This window comes from Rhinopithecus bieti, unplaced genomic scaffold (genome assembly GCF_001698545.2).
Source record: "Rhinopithecus bieti isolate Rb0 unplaced genomic scaffold, ASM169854v2 scaffold_5023, whole genome shotgun sequence".
NCBI lineage: Eukaryota > Metazoa > Chordata > Mammalia > Primates > Cercopithecidae > Rhinopithecus > Rhinopithecus bieti.
Window position 1 is genome coordinate 99,679 of NW_016805223.1, and position 12,061 is coordinate 111,739.

Genomic DNA, 12,061 nt, shown 5'->3' on the forward strand with positions numbered 1-12,061 from the left:
TTTTTTTTTTTTTTTAAATCAGGGAGGTAGGAATATCAGAAGTAAAAAATGTAAAGATACAGATTTTTTAAATTAAAAATTGGCTTTTTATGATCTACTTATTCTGTTCACATCCTTTCATTTTGCATTTGCAGTTTTCTCTTAAATCAAAACAAGTTTATTATTCATAGTATATATATATTTTACAACAATTGATTGAGCCACTTTGAGGTAAGGTAAAACCAAATTTTTAAAATCTTTATATATATATGAGCCAGAAATAGTTTTATTTATATATGTATATATATATATGTATTTGTATGTCTATGATAATATGTCACTATTCATATTCATAAGCTTTAAAAAAATCAAACATATTATGTATTCTTTAATATAATTTTTCATTCTAGGAGTCTTGTGAAATAGTTAGTGTATATAACACAATCATGTACTCTGTTCAGTAATTATACACAAAATTTCATTATTTGGATCTGCTTGATCTCATTAAATCCTGGTTCTGAGAATGACAACATGATTCATCAGGTTAAGAGCCGATGTGAGCATGTCTATTTCCAGCAGCCCTGGACATTATTCAGAGTTCTTTTCTCCTCATTGTAAATGATATATAGAGCCATTGTTTAATTATCATTCTGTACTAATGTTGCTATTTTGTGTATTCTGCAGGCTGTTCAGGGGACTGGCTTAGCTTTTATTGCCTTTACAGAAGCGATGACACATTTCCCTGCGTCTCCCTTCTGGTCAGTGATGTTTTTCCTCATGCTGGTCAATCTAGGCCTTGGCAGTATGTTTGGAACCATTGAAGGGATTGTCACGCCTATTGTGGACACTTTCAAAGTGAGGAAAGAAATTCTTACTGGTGAGTATTTTGTATTTGACTTTTATTGAACAAAACCAGGCCATTTTATTCTTGGTGAAAGTTTAGAGATGAAAACTGGAAAGTCTTACATTTTGAGTTTTATTAATGTCTATTATTACTATTTATTTATGATTGTATATCATTGTATACATTTTTTATTTAATTGTTAAATTTTTATTGTATATATATTATATAATAAATGTTTTAATATAAATTATATTTTATCATTTATTAATAAATATTTATTGTTATAATTCATTAATAGTAATGCATTATCAAGAATTACTGACACTAGAATAAAGTCACGGAGTGTTTGTGTATAATTTTGTATTCAAGTCAAATAATCATAAATAGAGCAGTTCAGATGAAATATTCCTATCCAAAAAGTACATAGCTGAAAATGATAAACCTAAATTCAGTTCTCATATACAGCAGCAATAGTGATTTACTAGTAGTTAATGTCTCCAAGTAGAGAAGAAAATAATTTATCAATATGAATGGTAGTTAATAGGTCCAATTTACAAGTGATTATTAAAGTACCAGTTTAATGCATCACACTCTCATTTAAGGGATATAAAGGATATAAAAGAAATTATAAGAGATAAACAAATACATATTAAAAAATCTCCAAAAACAATAACACTAAAACTAAAATCAGATTGCATAGATAAGACTTATAGCATGTAAAATACTGATAGAGAGCATAATGGATTTTACATGTAAGAATTCAAAAGATTCTAAGTCATCTAAATATATGATGGAACTGTCAGAGAAAGAGATGGAAGTTGAATTGAAAAGAGGAAGGGTCTTCTCAAGGGTCAGAGGATAACGTTAGTAAACATACATAAATGGAGATAAAGGCAACAATAAGAAAGCTAACCATACAAGAGTACAGAAACAGTACTGGTAAGTGATGTAAAATAAGATTGGATAAAAATTTTATGGATAACCTTGAATGCTGGACAATGGTGTGCATCTCCCCAAGGCTATTTCTTAGCCATAAAAATTAACTAAGAATTTATATGTAAATAACTCTCAAATATATACCTTTATCACTTGCTGCTCTGATAAGTGTGTCTGTATGTGTTTGTGCATGTGCTTGTATGTGTGTGTATAAAACAATTTAATTTCAGCAGTTTGTTAATATTGATAGCTGTATATCCACAATTCAGCTGAACAGAAATGAGGAGCTGCTTTATATTATTCAAGAAAGTGATTTCTACTTCTTAATATGAAAATCTATATCCTGCCTGAAATGCAGGCTAAGGTCATTTTTGTATTCTTATCCTTGCTCACCATATCCAAACTGTCCTCTCCTGTAGTAAAGGGCTTACAGGTTAAGGAAAAAGTAACAGTTAAAGGGAAAATCACATAAAGTAGTATTTTCTAACTCCTTCTAGAAGTCTTATTTGGAAAGAGCAAAAGGAAATGTACCTTCTTTCCCACTTCTTATGTTTTGGGATGATACTGATACTTCAAATAGTAGTCATATTTGACCTCAATGAAATGTTACCTCATTTTCTTTGGTAGGTGTGTTTTCTTCTCTTTAATGAAGTAAGATTAGGCAAATGAATTACTCATTATCTTTTTCCCTCACATCTCCAGCAAAACTCTTACTGTCTGTACCACTTATAATGTACTTTTTTTATATTTGCCTCATACTGTGGTGTAATTAGGAGATAGTGAAAGTGACACAGGCTGTTGAGAAAGACAGATTTGGGTGCAAATCGAGACTCTGCTACTTTCAGCTTGAGACTTTAAGCATATTACTTAACGTTCTTCAGGACCATTTCTCTAATCTGTAAAGAAAGCAATACATTGTTCAATTGGGATGTTATAAAAATTAAGTGAGATAATGCAATATTATTTTATACTGTGATAAGCATTTAAATTTAATATGTAGTAGAATCCAAGTAAATGTTACTTTTCTTATTCTACATTATATGTTTACATATGATATTCATTTCTGTAAGATGTAATTCACAGCACCAGTATAGTACTTAAGAGATGGAGGTAATTTCTTCATGTAACACATACTTGCTGAAATTGTTAGGGAACATTCATATGATTGAATCCATGGATGTCTTTTTTCCTTAGCTGCCATTACTACTCTACTTCTTTCAAGTTTACTCACCTCTGCCGAAATGTGGTTGAGGAATGGAATGCAGTCATCTTTTACCTTTGGAGGCTTCTCTGCAAATGAGCACAAACAAACAAAGAGTCTAACAAAAATATGGGAATATTATATGAATTTCAAATCTTCTCTAAGTAGTAGCTGGTCAGGAATTTATGCATCTGTTTCTTAGCTATTACTGGGGAAACTCTTTTTAGATTATTTTTCTTAGATGCTATTTGGATGATCAGATTGCATAACTCCATTATAATTTGTTTCCAAACTAATCTATTCAGGCAAGATAAAGATATAAATATGGATTGTTTTTGAGGTTAGGTGTGATCAGATTTTTTCAGTTATGCTTGAAAAGTAACCATATTTCAATCAATGATATAATATGTATATTTCATAATATTATAAGCCATATTAGTCTCATTATTAAATCAAAAATTTCATCTATATTTCAACACTACAGAACATTATTAAAGGAAGAAATGACCTATGAATATTTGCTGTCTGAAGAAGTCACTTTGCTATTAATTATAGGAATAGAGTATGGAAATTTATACTTTCAAAATTTTCTGTAAATTTTGTCTCATTTATTATTGTACTTGGTAAATGAATAACTTGCTGCACACAAATGTTATATTTATATGGAGTCATTACTTAAATTCACTATATGCATAAACAATGAATAAATTCACTATTCATAAATTCATATCAAATACATATACTTTTCACATCAATCAGGTACACTGATATGAAAAGTATATGTATTTTAACTGATGTGAAGCATCAGAGTAATCTCAAGGGAAAAAGACCTTTGGAGGATTTGTCTAATATTTTTTATAGTCACTGTCTCTAATCACATATATGGACTGAGAGGTAATAAGATCACCAAGCTCATTACAGCCCTATTTACTTTGGTAAATTTACCTTGGTAAATGAATTCAGGGAGATGAATCACTGTCTTAGAACAAATTTTTATGAATGTTGGGACAATACCCAGGCAACCTAATTCCTAGTAGGTTATATACCATGTATCAGGAAAGGTATTGCCTGCTTATATGATGGACATGTTATAAAAGTTTTAAAAGTTTGAATATAATAATTTATAATAAAGTTTAAAGGGCTTGGCTCTGAATAGAGTCTCATTTTTTCATTTGTTTCTTTTGTCTAGTTATCTGTTGTCTTCTGGCATTTTGTATTGGCCTGATATTTGTGCAACGCTCTGGAAATTACTTTGTTACAATGTTTGATGATTATTCTGCTACACTGCCTCTGCTAATTGTAGTCATTTTGGAGAATATTGCTGTATGCTTTGTTTATGGCATAGATAAGTAAGTATATTTGCTTTTATGTATTCATTTTTATCTCTCTTTTGAAAACATCAATTATCAACATTCATTTCATTAAGAAGAGGTCAAATCTTTTGCAGGCTCTTATTGATTCGACAGTTTTGGTAAAGTACATTTACCTATTGGGCAAATAGAATTATATAGGATGTAATAGTGTGTAGAATTTTAGAGCTTTGATTTAGTCCTGGTTATCAAAAAGTAGCTTTCAGGATCTAGTAAGTATTGGCAGTGTTCCAAGAACCTTAGGTTCTTTTGAGTTGTTAATCTATATTCCGCAGATGTAGTTGTTATCTACATTTCACAGATAAGGAAAATCAAGCTTAGAGAGATACCCTGTGACTTGCCTGTCACCCACCTGGACAGCGACAGACCTGGGACTCATGTCCATTTCTGTTTAACTCTAAAGCTTATCTCCTAATTATTTTGCTAAACTGATTTATAAGAGGAGTGCATGTGTCATAATGACTTATATAGCAGGACAATATTGGGAAATGATATTTTCCCAGGTGAGATGTATATGTCATTTGATGCACACAAACGTTATATTTATATGGAGTCATTACTTAAATTCGCTATGTGCATAAACAATGAATAAATTCACTATTCATAAATTCATATCAAATACATATACTTTTCACATCAATCAGGTACACTGATATGAAAAGTATATGTATTTTAACTGATGTGAAGCATCAGAGTAATCTCAAGGGAAAAAGACCTTTGGAGGATTTGTCCAATATTTTTTATAGCCACTGTCTCTAATTACATATATGGACTGAGAGGTAATAAGATCACCAAGCTCATTACAGCCCTATGTAAAGTAGCAATGCATGCACCTTAAGTGAAGACCAGAGTCCTTTTAAGCAACATAAAGAATATTGTTGGTATTGAATGAGCTTTGTAACCAAGTTTTATGGTTGCCAAAAGCTCCAGGCCAGGAAGGTTAGGAGAACTTACATTTAATAATCATGTACTGTATAATAATAGTAGTAATAGCTCGTACCATATAATCCAGCAATCATGCTTCTTGGTATTTACCCAAAGGAGTTGAAAACTTATGCCCACTTAAAATTCTGCATGTGGGGGTTTATAGCAACTGTATTCATAATTCCCCAAACTTAGAGGCAACCAAGATATCCTTTAGTAGGTAAATAGATAAACAAACTGTGATACATACAGACAATGAAATATTATTCAATCCATGAAAAGACACAGAGGGAATTTTAATGCATATTACTTAGTGAAACAAGTCACATATGAAAAGGTTACATACTGTAAGATTCCCCTATATTATTATATGGAAAAGATAAAACTATGGAGACAGTAAAAACATCAGCAATTGACAGGGGTTGGGCCAGATCCAGGGAAGTATAGGCAGAGCACAGAATGTTTAGGGCAGTGGAGCTACTCTGTATGACACTGTAATGGTGGACACGTCATTATACATTTGTCCAAACCCAGAGAATTTTTGACACAAACAGTGAATTCTAATGTAAACTGTGGGCTCTAGGTAATAATGATGTGTTAACTTATGTAGGTTCATCAGTTGTAACCAATATTCCACTCTCGTGAGAGATGCTGATAATGGAGGAGGTTATGCGTGTATATTGGTAGGAGCTATGTGGGAAATCTCTCCACTTTCGTTCAATTTTGCTGTGAACTTAAAATTGCTCTTAAAAAATAAAGTCTGTAATAAAAAAAATAGTCCGTGTTAACTAACATAAACCATATCTTACAGATGGGAAACTGCCCCTTCTTTTACAGGAGGATACAATATGTTAGCTGTAGAGCCAGTACTGTAACCTTGACCTTCATTTCAAGGCCAGTTTTCTCTAAGTTTTACTAGGCTACTCAAAACTCATAACCTGTACCATGATGGAATTTGATATTGTTATTGGATTGATCTATAAATACATTTGTAGTTTAGATTTCCATTTAGACGGTTAATTATTCATGATAAACTTACTAAAGAATCTCTCTTTTTAATGCTAGTGTTCCTGAATAACACTATTTATAACAACAGAAGAAAAAATACTACTACTAATAGATGCGTCTGTCGATTTTGTACCATATGTGAGGTAGTATGCTAAGCATCCATTGTTTATGGTTCTAGTAATAACCGTCAAAGGTGGGTATTATATTATCCTTTTGGAAAACGCCAAAAATGAAACTTAGAGAGATTAAGATACACATCAAAAGAACACAGAACTGTGATCTGAAATGAGGTCTCTTGGTCTTCAAAGTTCGTATTTTTACTAAAGGGCAGGTATAGAATTCTTACACTGAAGATGTCCTTTAAGATTCTGGAACAACTTGGAAGAAATGAAAAAGGGAGGAGAAACATAGAGATTAAGACTGGGTCGGGCACGGTGGCTCACGCCTGTAATCCCAACACTTTGGGAGGCCAAGGTGGGCAGATCACTTGAGGTCAGGGGTTCGAGACCAGCCTGACCAACATGGTGAAATGCCATCTCTACTAAAAATACAAAAATTAGCCAGGCATGGTGGTGGTCGTCTGTAATCCCAGCTACTTGGGAGGCTGAGGCAGGAGAATCGCTTGAACCCGGGAAGACGAGGTTGTACTGAGTTGAGATTGTGCCACTGTACTCCAGCCTGGGCAACAGGTGAGACTCTGTCTCAAAAAAAAAAAAGAAAGAATGGACTTAAGAGACATGACAATTCATAACAATTGGTTACTATATGTAGACCTTTTTAAAATTGAGAATGTAAAAGAAGAGTTCAGAAAATACAAACATTGATTAGTGTATATTTTGATGATAATTAAGGAATTATATTAATTATGCTTTTAATGCTGTGATATAAGGAATTATTAACTTTTAACTAAATTATTACTAAAAAGTAATAGAAATGATTAGTTAAAGCAATAGTTAGTATTAATTATTATTTACTAAAAAGAATTATTACTAAAAAGTAATAATTCCTTAAGTGAAGCATGTATTAATAGCATAGTAAGTAATTCCTTAATATATTAATTACCTTCAATTTCTTGATAATAATTAAAGCAATAATTACAAATACAATAGTTTCTAAAAAGTAGTATTAGTAATATTATGTATTACTAAAAAAGAGACAAAATTTTTAATGCACTGAAAATAATTTGTTTATAGAATAGAAAGTTATCAGTAGAAGAATTCAATAATTGGCTTAAGAGAGTTTTCCCTAAATAAAAATTATAGTACTTAACTGTTTTCATTTTACTTTATAGTCATCTTCCAAGAGGAACTTTGATACAATTTAAAATGTCATAGGGTATCCATGGCTAAATCTTTTGTCAGACCATTAATACAATGCACATTTTTAAGGTTTAGCAATATTAAATTAAGGAATAATTAAATACTTTCTTTTTATTCAGGTTTATGGAAGACCTAAAAGATATGCTGGGCTTTGCTCCCAGCAGATATTACTACTATATGTGGAAATACATTTCTCCTCTAATGCTATTATCATTGCTAATAGCTAGTGTTGTGAATATGGGATTAAGTCCTCCTGGCTATAATGCATGGATTGAAGATAAGGTAAATACAAAATAAGGGAATTACATTTTAAAAGGTACATAAAAGCTTTTTTAGAGGGCTTTTCTTTTGTCTCTGTCACAGCATTTTTTTGCTGTTAATGAATAGCATAGCTTTTATGCAAGGATATGAGATTTACATTTGTGTCCTGCCCCAAGCATATATGATTTTAAAATACATTGTGGATGTTTTAACACATATGAAACACTGACCTTGTCCTTATTAAAGCAGATATATCCATCTTAACATTGATGAACCAATAATTATTGGGCCTTTGACTCTAGAAAACACATTAATCAAAACCAGAAATGTTTTAATACATGAATTTATTAAGTTGTATCCCAGGCCAGGTGCAGTGGCTCATACCTATAATTCCAACACTTTGGGGGGCCAAAGCAAAAGGATCACTTGAGGCCAGCAGCTTGAGAGCAGCCTGTGCAACGTAAAGAATCCCTGTCTCTACAAAAAATGAAAAAAAATTAGCTGGGCATAGTAGCACTCGTCTATAGTCCTAGCTACTTGGTAGGCTGAGGCTGAAGGATAGCTTGAGCTCAGGAGTGGAAGGTTACAGTAAGCTATGATTACTACTGTACTCTAGCCTGTGTGACAAAGCAAGGCTCAATCAATCAATCAATCAATCAATAAACAAGAATTTTATCCCAGATTTTATGTAATGATGAAAAATATGTATTAGCAAAGTACACAATTTAAATTAGTAAATTTTGAAGTAAAGTTCTGTTATAACATTTATATTAGCAATGGCTATTTCAATTTTTATTCTCAAGCTGAATAATAATGTAATCATTAGGTATATGTCAGCTGCTATAAAATCAAAGTGCTTATTTTCAGAGATACCTGTGACCTTTAACTATCCTGTGGTTAATAATTCTAGACTGAGGCATAAACAAATCTGTTCTCTCACCAAAACCCTTGGGGCCAGATGTGCTTCAAAAGTTTAGTTTTCAGATTTTAGAAAGAGATATGACACATTTAAGAAGTATCTATTGTTTAGTAACAAACCACCCTGAAATTTAATGGCTAAAAGCAACATTGATGTATTATTTCTTACAGTTCTGTGGCTGAGCTAAGCCGTTGTTCTTCTTTTCTTGCCTGGGCTAACTCAAGCAGTTGCATTCAGCTTGGAGGAGAGCTGGGCTCTCTTTTTGGGTGGTCTTTCATTTATAACGTTTCCAAGCGTTATGGATTCAGGGCAACATTCTAAGAAACAGAAGCAGAAATTGGAAGGTCTTTAAGGCCTAGTCTTGGAATTTGCTGAGCATCATTTCCACCGCTTTCTATTGGTCAAAACAAGTCACTAAGCCAGCCCAGATTCTTTGCTTATAAACCTGAAGCAAGTACAATATTTTATGTATGTGCAAAGAAAGATTACTAATAATTATTATTTTCTTCTTTAACAGGCATCTGAAGAATTTTTGAGCTATCCAACTTGGGGACTGGTCGTCTGTGTCTCTCTGGTTGTCTTTGCAATACTCCCGGTCCCTGTAGTCTTCATTGTTCGTCGCTTCAACCTTATAGATGATAGTTCTGGTAATTTAGCATCCGTGACTTATAAGAGAGGAAGGGTCCTGAAAGAGCCTGTAAACTTAGAGGGCGATGATACAAGCCTCATTCACGGAAAAATATCAAGCGAGATGCCATCTCCAAATTTTGGTAAAAATATTTATCGAAAACAGAGTGGATCCCCAACTCTGGATACTGCTCCCAATGGACGGTACGGAATAGGGTACTTGATGGCAGATATTATGCCAGATATGCCAGAGTCTGATTTGTAGCTGGGGGAAAAGTCAGTGGGTTTTATTTGGTTCATTTTTACCAATGAACATTGGCCCTACTAAGAGAAGCATTAGGCTTCCCTTATCAGAGGGCGATCTCAGGTGTTCCATGGCTGTGATCTTTAATCCTAACAGTATATGTCAGTTCAACTTGAGCATTCTTTTGGATTCTTTGGTTTACATTTGTGCAGAAAGGTTTGCAGACAAATCTTAGGATGGCTGAAGCACATGTATGCCAGGATTTTTTTTAAGTACCTTTGGTGTATTTTCAAGTATTTCTATCTCTTAAAAAAATGGTGTTACCTCAGTTTCTAATAATTTCTGGGTTTAGTAGTGTTGGCAATTAAAAATGGTATACCTTAAAATTTATAAGTTTGCCTTCAGGGTAACTTCCAGTATCACAATGAGCAGTTCTGTAAGTGGGTGCCTCTCAGCACATTTCCATGAATATATTATGCAGATAGGCTGTATTGATTTTGGTAGCATTGATACCTTCTTAGGCAATTAGTTGAAGAAAACTGCAAAATATTTTCTTATGTAATAGCTGTATAGAGCAATAGCATCAAAGCGTAAGAAGGCACTAATGCTGGGATGAAAGATGAGATTCAGAGGTGACTGAGAATCATGTGAGTGATGGCTGTATATTTTATGTAAAATATATGTGTGAAAATGAGCTAGAGTGAGTTACTCAGCACTCTCAAGAATTATGCAGACTCTGCATTTTTCTTATGCCGTGTGCCTAAAAATCTACTTGATATTTATTGTGGTTTCAAGATGATTCATAGTATATTTATACAATATACTTGCAATGCATATAAGTACTTAAAGTACTAATTTGAAAACTTGAAGCAAGATGACATTTTAATTAATCTATTTCTGTTTTGCTTCTGTTTTATGCAAATATAAATCATTTTAAGTGATTGTTAAAGTTGTAATGCATTACATTTTAATCTACAAATAAACAAAGTTTAGAAATGTTTGTTTTTCACATTGATTTTCTTTGTATCACCTCAACTGGATTGTCTTTCATTTCAGTCAGCACTTAGGTATTTCATAATAACTAAACATCACATTCCAAGTGGGATTAATTACATTGATTGAATAGAGTTACCACCACTTCAGAGACAAAGGAAAAATAGAATATTATGGTTCAATGGTGTTCTTATGTAGTCTTATGATTCTTGAAAAAGTGCTTATAGCCTCCCAAGAAACCATGTGTACAATTGACTGCTTGCTGTGTCAATATTGTCTGTAAAGTATAAAAGACTATGATTTTTAAATAAAACTGTTGTATATATGAAATTGGATAGAGCAGATTGGATAGGGCACTCACTGAGTGCCCTCTATTTAAAAATCTTTCATTTATCCTACCACCAGATCAGTTACATGTTAAAAACAGTGACGGAAATAGCAGCAAAATAGGTGAGTAATAAACATGCCGTATCTATTGATTTATTTCAGCCAGTATTCTTGCTCTGCTATAGATAGATGTTAATAAACAGTATCATAGCATTTAAAATATTAATTCCACTGGTGCATAAATTTTTAGTCTTTTAAAATATATTCATAAATATTATGTTTTGTATCCCTTTAAAAATGTTTAATATTTTATAAATAGGCAGTATATGCACATTATACAAAACTAAAAAAATATGACAATTCAGTGTGAAGCAAGTTCTCATCCAGCTTTCTCCTGGCCATCCATTGTCCATCCTTAAAGGCAATCACCATTGCTGGTTTCTTGTGTATCCTTCTGGAAATACAATACATTGCATAAATGACAGCATTCTATATTCTTTTGTCTATGTCTTACTTATTTCTGTGAAAAATTTATTTTGGACAGCATTTTACGTATGAATACTCACAAATGTGCTTCATTATTTCAGAGGCTGAAGTAATAAAAATTTTGTTTATTTTGTGTCCAGGCAATATTTTATATGGTACCCTAATCTTTATAATACTTAACCTGCCAGACTTTAACTGTAACACATAATGCATTGCCAAATAGCACCATTCTTCTTCTCTCGCTCTCTTGCCATGGGGGCTCTTAAAAAAAAAAAAAAAAAAGTATATATCTAAGGCATATAACATGCTGTTTTAATGTATATAAATATAGTGAAAGCAAAAAAAGTATATATGTAAGGTGTACAACATGCTGTTTAGATATACATAAACATAGTTGCAGCGATTAACTTGTCCATCATCTCCCATAGTTGCCTTTTCTGGTGAACCTAAAATCTATTCTTTGAGCAATTTTTTCAGTATTCAATACAATATTATTAACTATTATTTTCATGTTTTACATGAGACCTCTAGAGTTATTCATCTATATAACTTTGAACCTTTTGACCTACTTCTCCCCATTTTCACCTTCTTCCCACTCCTGGTAATCAACTATTCTACTCTCT

The 12,061-nt window shown here is 32.4% G+C and overlaps 1 protein-coding gene across 1 annotated transcript in view; it reads left to right on the forward strand.

Moving 5' to 3' along the window:
- The window catches only part of SLC6A15 (solute carrier family 6 member 15), a 56,785-nt gene extending 45,219 nt beyond the window's left edge, over nt 1–11,566 (forward strand). The window contains 4 exon segments of the mRNA XM_017871698.1: nt 664–856; nt 4,150–4,309; nt 7,701–7,863; nt 9,279–11,566. Coding sequence (XP_017727187.1) covers nt 664–856; nt 4,150–4,309; nt 7,701–7,863; nt 9,279–9,653 — 891 coding nt within the window. The 3' untranslated portion in view covers nt 9,654–11,566.
- Nucleotides 11,567–12,061: the final 495 nt, after the last annotated feature.